General features: G+C 46.5%; 1 protein-coding gene across 4 annotated transcripts in view; it reads left to right on the top strand.

Annotated features, from left to right (window-relative positions):
• The window catches only part of LOC147624881 (vacuolar ATP synthase subunit H family protein), a 90,920-nt gene that overhangs the window by 46,974 nt on the left and 25,344 nt on the right, over positions 1 to 18,602 (top strand). For all 4 annotated transcript variants that reach the window (XR_015268874.1, XR_015268873.1, XR_015268872.1 and 1 more), the window contains exons 6-7: positions 2,209 to 2,274; positions 2,350 to 2,467. Coding sequence is in view for 1 of the 4 variants with exons in the window: in XM_086818121.1 (XP_086674247.1) it covers positions 2,209 to 2,274; positions 2,350 to 2,467 (184 nt within the window). In the remaining 3 variants the exon portion in view is untranslated. The remainder of the gene's footprint in view (positions 1 to 2,208; positions 2,275 to 2,349; positions 2,468 to 18,602) is intronic.

The raw sequence follows: 18,602 nt of genomic DNA, 5'->3' as shown, positions 1-18,602 counted from the left end.
GGCCGTAGAGTACTAGATGGATCTTCATAGAAATGCAAGCCCGTGGTTTTAGTCTTGCCTTTGAGGACAGATTCGCAGCCAGTCTACCTCGTGCTTTGGATCATCTCAAGCCAGCCCTTAGACGGATTGTTCCAGTGGCCTTAGAGGAGCAGCTTCAGCAGCTTTTGATTTGTAATCCAGCGATCCATCTACCCAGTGGCCACATGCTAGGGGCCCGCCGACTGCACATATCCTGGGGTGCCTTGAGCATGGGACCAGCCAGGTCTCTTGGGGATTGGGTTGCACATAGGTAGTTACCTCAGGAGGAGCAAGAGAGAGGCCTAACGGGGATCCGGGGTAGAGAGAGGCTCATCATCGACATTGACTCAGCTATTCCTTTGGAGTTGCTGACTCCTATTCCAGACCCGACCCCCCCAGTGTGGCTAGGTGTGTTCAACAGACACGATATCCTCGTAGCTGTCCATGGAGCAGATGAGAACAGTGGTCTGTTGGATTACATGCCAGATTAGAGAGATCAGAGCACTCGGAGGATTATAAAGGCTGCACCTTGTAGAGGGTTAGGGTGATTGGTTTTCGGGCACGTGCATGGCACAAAGATCCAGCACCGGCCAAGGTGGCCAGGGAGAGTTTTTGGCGGTTGTGGATTTGGGAGTGCCGACCTCTCACGCGGTTGCAGTGGGACCCTGGAGAGTGGCCTTGGCATGATCCCACAGATCGGGTGGAGACTCTGGATGCCCCTTTCTTTGCATATACAGCACGGCTCGGCCTCAGGATCCAAATGCCGTAGATAGATGACACACCGGTAGTTGCAGCACACTGCCAGTTTGGGGGCCTATCACAACGCTTCCTTTTAGATTTCTGGATGAGGCTTTGGGACAGCTTTCGGCCGAGGAAGATCACTCTTTTCCTTTGGATGACGGCACATAGGAGTCTGGCGTTGGGTACTTGGCTGGCGTCGGAGGTCGGTCATCAGCTTGCTCGAGGTGTGGCCACCCCTAGGAGTCTCAACGACATTGCCTTTGGGATTGCCCGAAGGCTCAGCAGGTTTGTAAGTGGATTCTCCGCATCTTTGCTATGGACAGGGCATCGACCCGGATCATCACTTGGGATACTGTCGCTTGGGCCACCGAGGCTAGAGTGGTCAAGACTTACGAGGAGGATGGGGGAGGCCTTGCCCTTCAGGTCTCCCACCATCATATTGTAGTAGTACCAGTCCCCCACCTGCTAGGTGTCTGGCGACCAAGCTCATGCCAGCAATGGGAGATTTGTAGTAGCATAGCAGCGTGGCACATGTGGCGTGCTAGATGTAGTGACGCCATTGAGGGTACCCACACTCTACCGGCTGAGACCATTAGGAGCATATGGCTCGACATCATTCACACCCTCCGCGGTCAGTGGGGGAGGCTGCAAGGAGGTTCTGACCGCATGTGGAAGCGGCAAGAAGCCTTCTTGAGACTTTGGAGGCTTGGCCCTTTCCTCACAGATAGAGGCGGTGGCCCCATTTGGCATTACAGACCACTTGTGTGGTTGTTTCCCACCCCTCCCCCTGTATGAGATAGCCTTCTCCTCATAGAGCGGCCAGCCTGAGTAGAAGCATATCTTCCCCTCATGATCACTTGTTTTCTGCCCTTATATGAGGTGAGTTTGTATTTAGCCCTTCGTGGTTGTACTTAGCCCTTTGTGGCTGTTTTTTCTTTAACTAATTGAAGAATCTTTTTCCTGGGGAAAAAAACATGAAAAGTACTTGGGGATTGGAAGCTAGATAATGTTTTATTCATAACGCCTGGACAGTATGAAACCCAAAAAAGAGTTTGTAAAAGGATTTGAAGCATTTTTTTTTGTGACAACTCCTCTCCATAAGTGGCCGGAATGTTGGGTGTTCAAAGGTGGGCTTGCCCAAGCTTTAGCTAACCAAAGACTTGATTGTGTAGGGACCATAGCTTCAATGTCATGTCGGGACAATAAATTTCAAAAGTATTTTGAGTTGTATGTTTAAGAGAAACAAGTTAAGCGGAACTTATAAAAAAGATGCGCTTGGGAATTTTTTTAATTTTTACTTTAAACTTTTGGTGACTTAGGACATTAGTCAGAAATATTCTTGGACAATGCTATGTTGTTGAGTTCACTATTTATTTATGGGACAATGAGCATGATAAAGCTCCAATGTTTGGATTTGGAACTCATCGAGCTATCAACACTCATTTGCAGGCTGTTGGCCAAGAAAAATTGGTTTATACAGGAGATGAGTTGCAAAATATTGACACTTCTAATAAGGTTTGTCATGAATAATGTTTCTGTCTTTATTTTGTTACCAAGTTTCCTACCACTCATACTCTAGTACATCCACAGTGCACGGCCAAAAAATGAGGAAGAAATGAAGGGTCTAAATGGAGCAGCATCATCTAAACAAGCACGTAGTGCACTTGATGATGTGTTGAAAGGTCTCGTTGATTGGCTTTGTAATCAGGTATTTCTTAACCTTTACTCTGCATCAAGGTTGATTTTCTGCAGTGGGACTATTTGCATGTTAATAAGCCGACTGAAAGAATGATCGTGAATACAACGGTCGTGGTACCATCTCTTCACTCCCTTAGGAAAAGAGTGATCTCAGATATGATATTGCTCACAACGTGTTTGGAAAACTTACTAAAATCATATAGGCCATATCATTATAAAATACTCCTTCTAATGCAGCCATGGTTTAAAAAAACACACAACTTAGAAGGTAAAAGAATGAGCATGCAGCAATAGCAAATAAAATTGTGCAAAATCAAATCATGAATTCACACATAATATGCCAACTGCCAAGAAACCTCAGAACTTAAATTCATTATATTGGGGTTATGTACAAAAACAAAATCGTGAGCACCAAAATTTATTCCCAAAGGTAATCTGGAAGGTGACATTTATGATGATTCATCATCTTGTCCAATAATGCTTTCGATGAAATTGGTCTTATGAAGCCACTCTTGGACCCCTCTAAAAACATCTGAATACCTAAATCCCAGGTCATCTACCCATGTCCATCGGGACGCAGATCCTCTGCTTCGGGCTCAACTGCATCATACTTTCCTGATTGTCCTCTTGCAAAACAGCAGTCCAAGCCATCTGGGCAACCAAGTCGTTGATGGACTCTGATTCTTTCTTTTTTTTGCAAGAATGAGACTTCTGTTAAGTATGAAAGAATCGGTACAAAGTCATGGCCAGGAGCTGGAAATCTTCATCACACAGAGTGTAAGGTAATGACAGCTAGTTAGGGGTGCAATGATGCCAAGAGAGTCCAGTGTGACAGAAGAAGATCCCATGATTCCATTCCCTCATGAAGAACACATGTTTTGCTTGCGCTGATCTAGAAGGTCCTTGTATACAGGTCCAAGTGGCCATAAGGGTTTGAATAATATCTCCCCAAATGGTACAAATGAACCGTGTCATAAATCTGGGTGCCCTCGATAATCGCTCCACAAATGGTACAAATGCACTGATTGTCATAAATTTTCGGTGCCCTTGATTGCCTCGGTACATCTAGCCTTCATATCTGCCAGGCAGTGATGCTGGCAATAATCTCCCAGGTGGTATCAAGTCTGCCTGGGGAGGATGTGACGTGGCAGAGGAATATCCGGAAGTGTGCTGCCCATGCACGGAGTTGACCATGTCCACTTGCTGTAGCTGTATGGCCATATGTGGTACTAGTCTGCACAGTGTACGGACTGCGCGCATAGTATGGCCAGCTTCATGGGGGCTCTCATAGCTTCAATGCCCATGCCGTTGCGTGATGTTGTCCAGCCCCTCTATACCTTGTCATGTAGTCCTCCATGCACATAGCCCTTTGCGAGGACCTGTACGGCCTGTGTACAGCCCCTCCGTCTACGCGTACACTTCATACAGTGTGCCCACGGCCTGTGTACAGCCCCTCCGTCTACGCGTACACTTCATACAGTGTGCCCACAGACTGGTGCATCTTTGGGACACATAAGATTGGCCATGGGCTATGGCTACCTGCAACTCACAGAAAACAGCAACCAAATATGGTGATTACTTGCTTTTTCACAAAATCTCCATAGATACAGTAGCACCATCTTCCCTGCTTTTTCCCTTCTGTTCTAGGTGCGTCACTGCAGCCGTAAGGATCTCGAAGCTCTTGGAAACAGCCCCTTGGCTAGATTAGAAGATCTTGGTGACAAAATCACTTCTTCAGGAGTTTCTCAAGCCTCATACCATCAGGTTGGGCTTTGATACCAACGTTAAGTCCACATTCCTGGAAACCCTATCAGAGCTGGAAAAGCTCGCGGCATGTCCGATGCTGATGACCGCACTAGAATTCGGCTAGCAACTCTCCTCCCAACCATAGGTCTCGTTCCGGAACCCCCCCCATGCCCCCCCCCCCCCCCCCCCCCCCCTCCCCCCTCTTTCCTCCTCTTCTCCTCTCTCCCCTCCCCTTCAGCAGGCCGAGGTATAGTTTGCTGCGGGCTAGCTAGGCCTCTACATAAGTGAGTGGAAGGCACACTTATATAGTAATAACTAGGCTATTATTGGCCAATTGCTTTTATTATCAATTCTTACCCATTATTAGCCTTTGTTTAGCATTTGAGTGACCCAAGGCCCTAACCCTAACCTTGGGTTAGCACACCCCCTTAGCCTCGGTTATCCTAAGCCTATTTAGGGATGTAACAGAGTGGGAACTAAAGGCTTGATGAAACGGCAGTGTGTAGAGGCAGAAAACCCTAAATCTAAAAATCCCTAAACCTTACCTTTTCAATTCTCTCAATGTCACTAGGGCTTTTACAAAGCTGCACAATGGGAGAGCAACAAATCATGGGGATCTACGCACGAAACACTTTGCCCTTGGGCACCACGTATTGGCTTCCGTTCTTGCAAATCTTTTTAACATAGCATTTTGTGAAGGCTTCCCCCTCTATTGGACCATCAACACACACGTTGCCATCCTCACATCCCCATTCGCAAGGTTGGAGACCCCATGGACCTTGGTAACTACATGACTATCATGAATGGCCACACAATGGCCAAGATCTATGGAGTAGTACTAGAGGAAATCTGGCAGAGAGGATGGGAAACAGAGCATCAGGCTAGGCAGACTTGAGGAGAAACTTCTCCACATTGGATCATATCTTTACTTTATGGGCTATCATAGAGGAGCTCTGGTGACGTGTATTGCTTTCCACAAAGCCTTGGACTCCACCTTCTGTCCGATACCATTTGATAGGATGCCTACACAAGCTCCAATTCTCATATGAGATGATATGGGGTGTGATGGCACTATGTGGGGAAGTACTTGGCGTAGCATGTGCACCCGGTGGACTCTCGGGAGATATATGTAGCACTATTGGAGTTAAGCAGGGCTGCCCACTCTCACCTACACTCTTCGGTGTATGTGTTGATGAGATTGCAATATTTGTGTGTACAATTTCGGAGGTAGAGGCTCACCATTGGCCCCGACAGTAATGCCCATATGCTATATGCCCAGAACATTTTCTTGATCCGAGGATTTGCAGAAACACTTGCACATTGGATGCATTGGACAGATTTTACAAGGAGAAAGACCTTACGATCAGTTTTGGGCACTCAGATTTACAACACTCAATGCATTTATACTATATGGGGAGATATTTTTCTCTCTTATGGCCACATGGGTTCGTAGATAGAGACCATCCAAATATGCGCATGCAAAAAAGCACGCTGTTTTCATGAGGGATATTGGCATATATGATATGAGTAGTGCCACATGTGAACATGGGCTAACCAAGGGAACTTTTCCTTTTGGGTTTTCCCCCTTGGAGATGTGGTGTGAAAGGACATACCTGCTTCTCTGCGTGAGTGTGCTGCTGTGCCAACCCCTAGTTCAGTTCCTGCAGCTCCCCTCTTGGGCCAACAGTGGTATCAACGTTGCATCCCCTCGCGCAAGCGAGAACTCGCCTCCAACCACCTGTAGATTCCGTCCGACGCGTTCACGCTTGCAGTTTTCGTCCGGCGTGTTCAGGCCTGAAGGTTCCTTCCGGTGCGCTCGCATCCGTCCGCGGTTCCGGCATTTCTGTGCGCCTGCCTTCCGCCGCCAGCGACCACCCTTTCTGGCCTCCATAAGGGGCTGCGCTAGTGCGTTATGTGGCATTCGATGCATCCGATTGGTAGTTACAACGTTCATCAACCTCGCAATCTGACAGGTCGCCGTCGTCGTCTGACCATCATCGCCCATGGTTCTATGGACGTGTTGTTGCCGTTGTCGGTCGCCCTGCCTGTTCCAATTGCCTTGTCTCGGTCACCGTCCCTGCTCCCCGATACCGTCTCCATCTCTTTCGCTGCTCATCGCCATCTCTGTCTGCTTCACAGCTCCCGTTGCTTGCTCGCTATACATCGACTTCGCCTGTTACTTCTTTGTTGTGGCAGTCGGCTACCTGCTCCCTTTCCGTGAGGTACTTTGGATTTCTATTTTGGGGCTTTTGTGAATCATTGCAAAATTCCAAGTGCAAGCAGCAGTACAGTGTAAGAATTCAGGTGTAGGGTTCAATGAAAATTGGGGATTTTTTGAAATTCATGCTTAATTGCATAATACAAGGCAAACATGACAATTTTATTGATTACAAAAAGAATTAAGGAAAAGTTATGCAATTGCGTGCATGAAATTTGGGGGTTTTGGGGCAAGTGAAACATTACAAAATCGATCGGACCTGCGCTGCTGCGTGAACCTGTGCTGTTGCCCCCGCCTGCCCTCTGTTGCCTCCGCCTGCTTCTTTGCAGCTCCCGCCTGCCTCTGCTGCCTTCGCCTGCCCAACTGCTGCCTTCGCAACCCCCCTTCACCTCCCCAACTTCTGCCCTTCGCTAGTCTTGCAGTCCCCGCCTGCCCTTCAGCTGCCCCCGCTAGCCCCTCTGCTGCCCCCCGCCTGCCTTTACCTGCCCCTTTCGCTGCCCCCGCCAGCCCCCCTTTTGCTGCCCCGCCTGCCCTTCAGCCACCCCGTCAGCCCCTCTGCTGCCCCCCGCCTGCCTTCGCCTGCCCCCTTTTGCTGCCCCTGCCAGCCTCCCTTTTGCTGCCCTGCCTCCCCCTTCGCTGCCTGCCCCTTGCCTTTAGTCCCCGCCTGCCCCTTTGCTGCCCCCGCCTGCCCCTTTGCCTTTGTTTCCCCAGCTGCTCCCCGCCTTTGCCCCCCTTACTCTGCTCCCGTTTTCCCAGCAGCTATTTTATCTGGATTCAAGTTGGCCGCCCACTTTTCTTGATTGATCTTATGGCTGTTTCTGCCGCAACCAATCTCTCATCACCTCCACTGGCCGGGAGAATCATCAATTTTTCACAAGACGAGCTCACCTCTCTTCAGCACGACATTGACTTTGAGGTCCAGACTACCCTTGTTGTGAGAGTTTATGGTTCCCACCCCTCTCGTTCACAGGCCCGTGAATGGCTTCTAGCATCTCTCCCTTCGAAGCTGATTGTGCACTTTCAGGATACTCGTTTACTTGGTCGAGGCTTCTTCCAGGTGGACTTTCATTCTTCAAAAGCTACTTCTCAGGCTTTGGCTAGCAGCCCCTTTCCTCTTGGTCCTAGGAAGATTTTCTTCTTCAGTACCAGGTGGGCTTTGATCCAGTGGTGGAGGATCAGCGCCTTACCCCGGTCTCACTACGTTTCCTTGCTCTTCCTTGGTCCTATTGGAAGCTTTTAGCTTCCATAGGGGCATCCTTTGGCCAGGTTCTAGAGGTACCAATCCTCCTGAGCTCTCCCGCCTCAGCTTCTGCGGTCGTTACCACCACTCTTGATGGTGTACCGCGGGTCCTTGTGCTTGTTCCTGATCCATCGATTACTGATGATCATGTTATGCTTCAGAGACCTGATGGATCTCATTTCCGCCAGAGGATGGAGATTGCAGGCAGACCTGACCAGTGTCGGATTCGTCGTCGACAGGGTCACATTGCTAGAGATTGTCCCAGATCGAGGGGCCATGCTAGGAGGCGGCGTGGTCCTGCTCATTAGAGGCCTTCTGCAGATGCCGAGACTCCAGCTGCTCCTTTGCCAGAGCAGACCACACAGCGTTGGGTTGTGGTTAGGGATGGTAGGCACCCTCGGACCCCCGTACCTGCCCTTCACCCACACCCCCTGTGGAGCACCCAAACCCCTATGCAGCTCTTGCCTCATAGGATGTTGATTCTTTTTTGGAGGATGAGGCCTTGCAAGCACATGATCTGGATCCCTCACAGGAGGATGTTGCATTAGAGTTACAGGATGATTGCACCCTTGAGGATGATGTTGCACATTCGCATTGTCATGGTACCTCTCCAGTTCTGAGGACTAGCCATGGCTTTCCCCCGGAGTGGGAGAGAGAGGTAAGGTTTACATCGTCAGATTTTTCCTCCCTTACCTATGCGAGACGTACTTCCGCCTCTAAAGGGGGTCCTTTGTCGACCACGAGATCTGGTCGGTCCTACTCTGAGTCTTTATGAGGATTGTCTCTTGGAACATTCAGGGTCTTGGGGTTTTTTTTCCACGTGGACGGAAACTAATTGTAAAAACCCAGCTTCATTGTGCAGTCACAGGTGGACCTATGGATATATTGCTCTTGCAAGAGCATAAACTGGATGCTAGTCAGTGTGGGAGATCAGGCAAGCTTCTCTCGGGACACACCTTTTGGTCACCGGCCCTTGGTACCAAGGGTGGTGTTTGTATCTCTGTTTCAGCTTTGATCTTGCCTTGCATCATTGGACATGGTGTCATTTTGCCTGTGAGAGCGCAGTGGGTCCTTCTTATGCAGGGTACTACACGCATTGGTATTCTCAACCTCTATGCTCCTAACCATAGAGGTGAGAGGATTGCCTTTTGGAAATCTCTCACCACATTGATGCCTCTTGCCGACCATTGGATTATTGGTGGGGATTTTAACATGGTTGAGATGCCAACGGATAAAAGAGGTGGACATGAGGGCTTGGTGCATCCTCTTGAAAGAGCGTCTTGGAAGAGGTTTATACTCTCCATTCATGGTAGAGATTGTTGGCATGAGGATGACATTTTGAGGAGTCCATCCACTCTTCTTTATTCATGGTCTAACAGGAGAAGAGATGTAGGATGTATCTATGCACGGTTAGACAGATTTTATGTGGATGATTGGGTGCTTGACAGAGGTGGACATACTTTGATTCCAACAGGCACCTCCAAATCGGATCATTGCCCAGTGGTTTTATGTATTAGAGATCCGAATTGCCATGGATCAGCACCCCATGTACGCATCCCCGATCATTTGTTTTGAGATGCAGAACTATCGCGTCATATTCTTGATATTTGGAGATCTCATGACTTCTTACAGGCCTCTCAAAGCTTGGCCTCTGCTCTATGTGATATTAGTGACTTTTATCACACATGTGCCCTATCTAAGAGGCAAGAGGCCTTGGACTTAGAAAGGGCTATTAGACGTAGATTGGCTGCCTTGCAGAAAGAGCAGGAGAAACATCCTCATGCTCAATGGGTTGCAGATTCTTTATCTACTGTTAGAGTAGAACTTCATCACTCTCTTGAGCAGCGCGCGGAGTACCGTTTCCATGCCCAGGAATCCTTTGGACACAGATGGGTGGCAGATGTAACACATTTCTTTGCTTCTCACAGCCCATCTCATACTAGAGATAGTGTCAGGCAATTGCAGGATTCACATGGCACTCTTCACTCAGATCCTCTTATGGCTAGACAAATTGCCACCGATTTCTATTGCCAGCTTCTTAGTGCTGAGCCGCATTCCGATTTGAGACATAGGGCACAGAGGAAGGTTTGGAATGCATTGCCACATTTGATCACCGAGGAGATGTGTGCCGTTCTGAATGCCCCTTTTTCTATGCAGGATTTCAGTCATGCTCTTCATGCCTTACCTCATGGTAACTGTCCAGGGGAGGATGGCCTCTCCCTTGTTTTTTTCACTACTTTTTGGGATGAGATTGGGGTTGAGATAACATCGGCTTTGCAGGAGATGTGGGACACAGGTTCTATGCCTTCTTCTCTCACTGAGGGGCTTATTTATCTTATTCCTAAGAGCGGGGATAAGACATTGATTGGCCCCAGTGGAGACCTATCACCTTACTTGGGACTGCCTATAAGATTCTTGCTAAAGCAGTGAGCATCAGGTTGCAGCCAATTTTGCAGGATGTTTCGAATGTTCATTGCAGGGCGTTGCTTTGCAAACTTGTGGTCAGAGGTTTGCTACCAGGCATTGAGCCTTGGAAGGATTTTTCCTTGTCTCAGATTTCCAGATGTACACCCAGGGTCGGGAGAGATTGGATGCCCAACACACGTTTTTTGTTCACAGAGGCTGATATTAGGGCACCATCTTCCCCTCTTATTTCAGCCATTATCAGAGCATGGAGAAGCATGAGATATTTTTTGCGACAAAGGCTTCCTAGGTCTTTGGAGGAGGTTGACCGACAACCTATTATGTGGAACGAATTCATTAGGGATGAGGCTGGTCGGCCACTTGGTGCATCTCGTTATATGCAATGGTCAGGATGGGAGAGATGCGCATACATAGTTCTTGCTTGGAAGACCTTTAAGAGTCTTCCAGAGGATCAGAGAGTTACTTCTACTCAGCATCTTAGGGGCTCTCGCATTCGTATTGATCAGATTGATGCAGCTATTCCGCATGAGTGGCTTTCTGGGACCTTTCACAGAGACTATCATCCGAGTTGGTTGGGAGTTTTTTCGAGGATAGGCATACATCTGCAGGTCATTGCTCTGCTAGGCCAGGAGGATACAGATTTCCTCATTTATTCTATCATGCCTGGTGGGAGATTGAGGAGATGTAGTATGGAGGAGATTATACCAAATACTAGGCTTAGTCCAGTGAGGATTGTTGGTCGCTTGAGGAAGCACTGGTTCATTGACCCTTCTCCTCAGATAGTGACTCATGGCTCTTGGTGTTTGTGGCTACATGGTGGCAGTCCTATCAGATATCTTCAGTGGGATCCAGGAGAGTGGGAGTGGATTGATACCTTCGATCCTTTGAAAAGCCTTCCTTTTTTCAGTTTCACTGTTCGGAATGCCAGGCTTCTCCTCACTCGACAGATGCATAGGATCCCTACTCTCATGCTTCATTGGGAGAGCTATGATATTTATCCAGTGATACAGCGCAGATATTGGCAGACTTTGGCACTCATACAGAAGGAGCTAGATCTCTAATTTCTTTTGGTTATTCTTACATGGTGGTCTCCCCACCAATCAGTGGAGATCAGTTTTTGGTGTAGCACCTTTCTGTCCTAGATGTGCGGCAGATTCTGAGTCTGTACAACATTGTCTATGGGGATGCAGCATTGCACAACAGATTTGGGGTCCTGTAGCCCAACTTATGGGCAAATTGAGTGGCCGAGCCATGCATGTGACTTGGGGGGTAGTTGCTTGGCTCTCCCAATCCGGTCCGTAACTTTTTTATGAGGGCAGTGGTACAGATTTTGTTTTTTTCATTCGTAGAGGTATTGCCCTGCATGGTTTATTGCAGGATGTTTCTCACTCTGATTATACACCCCCTAGACAGAGGATTGACACCAGTTGGGAGATTATTGCCAGTATTACAGCATGGCCGATCTGGAAAGCTAGATGCATGGCGGCTATTGAGGGTGTCCAGATTTTTGGGTCTCAGTGCATTAGTACTATATGGGGTGATATCATCCACACTCTTATGGCTACTTGGGCTCGCATTCAGGGGCCCTCTCGTTCTGCGCAGGCGAAGCGTGTGAAATTTATGTGGGAATGGGACCGTGGCATCTTCTTTTCCTCTAGCACCACATGTCTTACATGGCATCATGATGCTCCTCAGTGGTTGAAATCACCTTACATATTGGGGTGATTCTATTCTTTTTCGGCTTATAGTTGTGATCGTTGTATGTTTTTCTCATACTTAATAGAAGTCTCTTTCTGTTTTTTTTTTTTTTTTTTGGGGGGTTTTCAAAAATTCGTGCTTAATTGAACAATTGCAGCTACATGGTACACATAGATTTGGGGCTTTTCGCATTTGTGTGCAATTGGCACATGATTCAGTTCTCTTGTGCACCAAAATTTGGGCTTTCCATTCTACAAGCCTTGATTGGATGTTTATGCACTGATTGTGCAGAGATTCGCATTGCTTGAGTTGTTAAGACACTCCAAACATTTGCCGAAACATTTGCCGCAGCCTTGTATTGTGGCAAAAAGTTTGCTCAGGAATTTGTGATTGCTTGGCATAGCACTCCGGTGCATTGGGTTTTTTCTTACAAGTGCTTTTTTACAGCATACTTGTTTGCAACTGTTGGCATATCACTTGTTGGCAAAGAGATTTCAACATTATGGCTTTAATACAATCGATATATTCGGGGTTTTGTCAAATTGGATGGCAGTAACTACTCCCTCTGGAGTTTCGTGGTCCGAAACCTTCTTGTCGCCAAAGGTTTGTGGGGTTATGTATCAAGTGAAGATGTACGCCCTGCAGACATAGCACACAACACACCTGGCCGTGGTGCTCTGTAACTATTTGGCCCTCCTAGCTCTTTTTCACATAATGGAACTTATGCCCGGACACATGGACATATTGATGAAAGCATGGAAACAGGGTTCATGAAGTTGGCATAGGAAAAAGCACCAATTTTGGTCAAAAGCAAGGAAAAGCAAAAAAGTCAAATTGAGTTGATTCCGAGCCAAGGGCACCATTGGAAAGAGGAGACTGAGCCGAACCAAAAAGCTAAAGGCCGCTTTTCCAAAAAGCAGCTCCAAGGCCAAAAAGCAAGGCCCTGAAGCTAGAAAAGCATAAATCAAGAACTTTGGCAAAGGATGAGTAATATTTTATTATTATTAAAATATAAAAACAAAAAGACAAAAGCAAAGCTTGGTTAGAGCTTTTTGGCAAAAAGCTGGCCTTCCCAAGTATAAAAAGACACTTTGAGTCTCTCTCTTGGATCAAGTGCATAAAGTTGTGGAGATCATCATCTTCATAATCTACCTTACCTCTAGCTACACCTCCTTGTGCTTGGCCGCCGTCCTAGAGCTACCGCTGCCTAGCTCAACCCGGCCGTCGCCTAGCTCCGCCAGCCCGCCAGCCCGCCGCCTAGCTCAGCTCGTCGCCGCCGCAGCCTGTGCAGAGCTGCCTGCTGCCCCCTGTGTAGAGCCGCTCGTAGCCACTAGTGCTGCGAGCATTTCCTCCGGATCCTTCGGAAGGAAAATTGTCTATCATACTCATATATCCGCCACCTTGGGTGTTTGCTCTTTTGAGAAGCTTCCTAAGGGTTTTTTTCAAGATTGGGTGTTGAGTTCACTTGGATTTGGACTTGGAACTTGGACTTGGATTTGGAACTTGGACCTGGATTTGGATTTGGAACTTGAGATTTGGATTTAAAACTCGGACTCGGATTTGGATTTGGACTTGAGATTTGGATTTGGAAGTTGGACTTGAGATTTGGATTTGGACTTGGAACTTGGATTTGGATTTGGACTTGGACTTGGATTTGGAATGGACTTGGACTTGGATATTGGATCTGGTACTAGCCCGGTGAGAGATACTTGTGGGTCATCCCCGTGGTGAGTTCGGCATTAGAGATCTTGTGCCTCGACATCGACCTTGGCTTGGATATCGTACATCGGCATATTTGTTTGTTTTGTATTCATTGATTGTATTGATCCTGGCCAGTGTGCCCGTGGATTGTTCGTGAATAAATTCTTGAAAGGAGGCGGGACCTTTTCCCCGCTCAATATGGTGTACTGTGCAAGATCCCTCTCTCTCTCTCTCTCTCTCTCTCTCTCTCTCTCTCTCTATCTATATATCTATCTATCTATCTATCTATCTTCACCTCTTGGACATTTGTCACGGCACGCCTTGTTGGGCTTACATGCTCAGCAAGCTGCAGTACCTACTCCTCCCTCACAGGAGCAGAACAGATGGGATACTCGTGATGCCCAAGCGATGGCTTTGATTGCTTTGTCAGTAAAGTGATCAATCATACCGCATATCAGGTCTTGTAGGACCTCACGGCAAGCTTGGGATGTACTTGAAACCATATATCAGGCAAAGAATGAGGCCAGGGTTGCATAACTAAAGAAGGTGAGAACTTGGACATGAATGATGGTGACAGTATGGCTGATTATCTTATGAAGATCTAGGATCTTCGAGAGCAGTTGCTCAATATCGATGAGGTTATTTCTAAAAAGGAGCTAGTTTCTAGGACACTATCATCCTTGCTAAAAACTTACTTGAACTACCACACATTGCCCGGAACCAATCTTGTTTGAAGAGTTGGTTGGCTTGTTACTACAGGAGGAGCAGAATCGGAAGAACAAATCTTCTGTCATGCATGGTAGTGATGGGGTTTTTGTTGCCCAAGGTAAGGGCAAAGGAAAAGCCAAAAACAATTTTCAGCCAAAGGCAAGGAAAGTGGCATGGCTGTAGATTCTTCGTCATCACCTGAGCATATGTCTCTCAGTGTCAATGAAAGACACGACACACGGTACTTTAAAAGTGGTGCTTCTAAACACCTTACCTCACAGAGGTATTTGTTTAAGAAGCTTATGGCTACCCCTGAAGGCAACGGGTAACATGTGCAAACATTTCTTCTTATGTTGGTGAGGTGATCCTGACAATAGCAGATGGTGCAGACTTATGTCTTCCAAATGTATTGTATGTGCCTAGGATTAAGAAGAACTTGCTGTCAATCTCCTCTTTTGCTAGAAGAGGATATGTAGTGAATGAACTTTGAGGATGGCAGGTGCACAGTCAAAGACCGTGAAGGTGGCTATGCATTAGTCACTTCTGGCACATTGTACCATGGTTTATATCAGCTGGATAGGTTTGACGGGAGAGAGCATGATGGGCAGCATGGCATGGCATACAGGTGGATCGTCTCCTCCCATTTAAGCACAACCTAGATTCCCCCTGCCTTGAACTCTCACGAAATGAGATCAACCGGATCATCAAGATAATTAATCTATTTGGACTACACATACATCGGACATGGGTGTGAGTTCCATAGGGAGAACTTCTTAAGACTCTCCGAGGATGGATTCATGGAGATCCCACGATACATACAAATACATGTCACATGATATGGTATCTGTTATGTACTTGGACACGAATGAATGGATTAGACCATAATCTAACAGATTGGAGGCCTCGAGATTAGGGATTAGCTGTAGATACTTGGCTATGGTTCCTAGATTGATATAACAAGCTTAGAGGTTGTTTATAGGAGGTTAGCTATTTATGTAGTTGTTATCACTATATGAGGGAGGGCTTGGGTTATTATGAGACATAGTTGTGTGGATGCACCACTAAAGGGTTGGCTTGGCTAGGAGAGTTAAGATGCTCATGCTGTGCACATGGCGAGTATGTAGGTTGTGTGTTAGAGGCCATTAGGCAAGCTTTGGTGGTATGGGACACTGGAGTTAGACACGGGCCTATGGGATTGTGCAGGAGCTTCAGCCTTGACTCGTGGGAGATTTGTAGATGCGTGAAGTTTGTACAAGGATTTGTTGGCGTGAAGGATAGCGTGTTGCTATGTGTGTGAGAGAGATGGGGAAAAAAGTGTTGTTTGTTGTATATTAAGGCAGGTACTTGGAGGAGGTGCTGGGGGTGTAAAACCCTTAAGTATGAAAGGGGGTTTACTCATTAGTTCTAAACATAAGAAGTGTGAATCTCCTTGGTCAAGAGGTGAAAAGTTCTTCCCAAAATCTGCCCTAAACATTGCTGAAAACCAAGGTTAGTCCTAAACCAAATCAGGCTATCTCACCTCCCAACCACGATCGGCATCCCCCACCCCCCCCTGGCCCCCCCGGCCCCTCGAATGAAGGCTAGGGCTTCTTGCACAATCCCATAGGCCCGTGTCTAACTTCGACGTCCCATGCCTGCGCGTAGGTCGTCGACACATCTACCTATGTACTTGCCATGTGTCTGGCACGAGCATGTCTGCTCTCCTGGTCTAATCCAGACCTTCAGTGGCGCATCCGCACAACTATGTCTGATAATAACCCAAACTCTCACTTACATAGTGATAACTATGCCATAAATAACTAACTTGCTATAAAAGGCCATTAAGCTTGTTTTATCAATCTAGGAACCCTAGCCAAGTATCTGCCAACTAATCCCTAATCTCGAGGTCCCCTAATCTTGTTGGATTAGATCCCTAATTTGTAGATTAGTGTCTAGGTACTAACGTTCTTCTCCTCTTAAAACATTTACTCTTAAATGAAATTAGGAAAACCCTTACTTAAACTAGCTGTCGACTCCCAAGTCGAGTCTTCCTTCACCCTATCTTTCCTCCTAATCTTACATTCGGTGATAAACTTGTTCCTAAGTTGCCTTTCCCTAAAATCTATAATGGATGGATGGATGTGATGAGAATAGAAGTGATGAGAATGAGAGGTAAATAGATGTGATGATATGTGATGTTAATCAGATAGATGGGAATGAATAGATGGATGGAATAGGAGTGACGCTATTGCGCCAATTCAGTTGCCTTTATTGTCACTTTCGTAGGTAAAAATCGTGCCACCTTCGTCAATCTGTCTACCACCACCCAGATAGCATCATGCCTTCTGCTGGTCCATGTTAAACCTACAATGAAGTCCATGGAAATACTCTCCCATTCACCTCTTGGGATCTCTAGAGGATGTAACATGTCTCCAGCCCTAAAGTGTTTAGCCTTATTCACTTGACATTGACAACACTTAACCAGGTAGTCTTGATAGACGTCTCCATCTTAGGTCAATAAAACATCTGTTTTACTAAATCATAGGTTCGTTCGACCCTTGGATTATCTGCTGTAGGAGCGTCATGACATTCATACATCATCCTTTTCCTAATCTCAGCATGAAGTGACACACAAACCTTCTCATTGTGGAAAAGCACTCCATTACGGATAAGGAACTAACCACTTGCTACACGTCTAAATCGCTCGCTACCAATACTGACCAAAATGATTGTTGATCTCACATAGTCCTCTTAGAGAGTCATAAAGGTCAGCTCTAATCTCGGTGAAGCTCAAAGAGTTCTCCTCCCCAATTCTACTCAAGGCATCTATCGCTGTATTCAGGCTACCCTTCCGATACTTTATTTCCATATCAAAGTCTCGCATCAACTCTGTCCATTGTGCCTACTTGCCCTCAACTCAGGTCTATCACATATGTACTTATCGACTCATGGTCGGTCAGCACAACAAACTTGATTCCATAAAGATAATGGCGGCACGTTTTCAGAGCATATATAATTGTATACGACTCTCTCCTAAGTGTGCCATATGACCTGCGTATCATCAAAGCTTCTTGCTTTCAAATGCTAGAAATCGGCCATCTTGGAACAATGTCATGCCTATCACAAAATCACTAGCATTAGTCTCGACCACAAATGTTTGTTAGGATCCATCAAGGCCAATATAGGTGCTTCCTTCACCTTAATCTTGAGAGCTCGAAAAGCCTCATCAGGCTTCTTGTTCCAAGAGATCGGGCTGTTGGACTTGCGTCCTCTTTCCCAAAGGAGGTCCGTGAAAGGTATGGTTAATCGTGAATAATCCCTCATTGACTTCTTAAGAAAGATTGTGAATCCCAAAAACACCCAAAGTTGCCTCATAGGCTGAGGAACCGGCCATTCTAAAACCTTCTATATCGGCTCAAGATCTTTTCTCATCCCTTCTCGAGACCGATGACCTACATATATGAGTTCTCTTTTGAAGAACTCACACTTTGTATACTTTGCATACAACTTCTCCCGCCTCAAACTCCTCAAGACAGTTTGGAGATGTTCGACATGCTCCTCCAGAGTATGACTTTATATCAAGGTATAATTTTGAAACACAACCACGAATTATCCTAAATAATCTCTAAAGAGATTCATCATCTGCTGGAAAGTAGCAAGCGCATTTGTGAGCCCAAAAGGTAACATGAGAAACTTGTAATGGCCATTCCGTGTGCGAAATCTCGTCTTAAAGACGTCTTCATTAGCTATGTGTATCTGGTGATAACTAGTACGAAGGTCAATCTTCATAAAATAGGAAGCTCCATGCAACCTATCAATCAAATCTTCCGCTCTGGGAAGGGGATGTCTTCGCGATCGAAACTTTATTCAATTTTCTGTAGTTGACATGTATTTTTCAACTTCCGTCCTCCTTGTGCTTTAGAAGTAACAGTGCCCTCCAAGGAGATTTACTCTTACAAATCTGTCTCATTCGGAGATATTCCGACAACTATCCTGCAATTTCATCCTCTCTAGGCGCAATGCTCATAGGCTGAGACCCTTGAACTAAATCAATCTTATGATCAACGATTGACTGGATGGAAGACTAGGAGGTAACTCAGCCGAGAAAACATCGGCAAACTGTGCCCCTATGTTCTCTAAAGCCCTTGTCTCCCATACATCAAGACTAACCGAATTAAACTCATAAGTAGCATCCGATGATATGGTATCTAGAACACATTGAAACACTTCATAATTAGAATCCTTCACTATATTTTGAAGTTCAACTGAGTTTACAAGTGTAGTGGATGGGACATCAAAATCACCCTGTAGACAAAACGTGTTTCACAATCATTAATTAATGAAGAGCTAAACCGCTGTCGGCGCACACGAGTTATCTTCGACCTCGTAACCAAAGTCGCAATCCATGACGAAAGATATCTTCCAATCTAT

Source organism: Cibotium barometz, chromosome 24 (assembly GCF_041138505.1).
Source record: "Cibotium barometz isolate CiBa-2024 chromosome 24, ASM4113850v1, whole genome shotgun sequence".
NCBI lineage: Eukaryota > Viridiplantae > Streptophyta > Polypodiopsida > Cyatheales > Cibotiaceae > Cibotium > Cibotium barometz.
The sequence above is the reverse complement of the archived record's forward strand: the minus strand, read 5'-3'. Positions and strand labels throughout refer to the sequence as shown.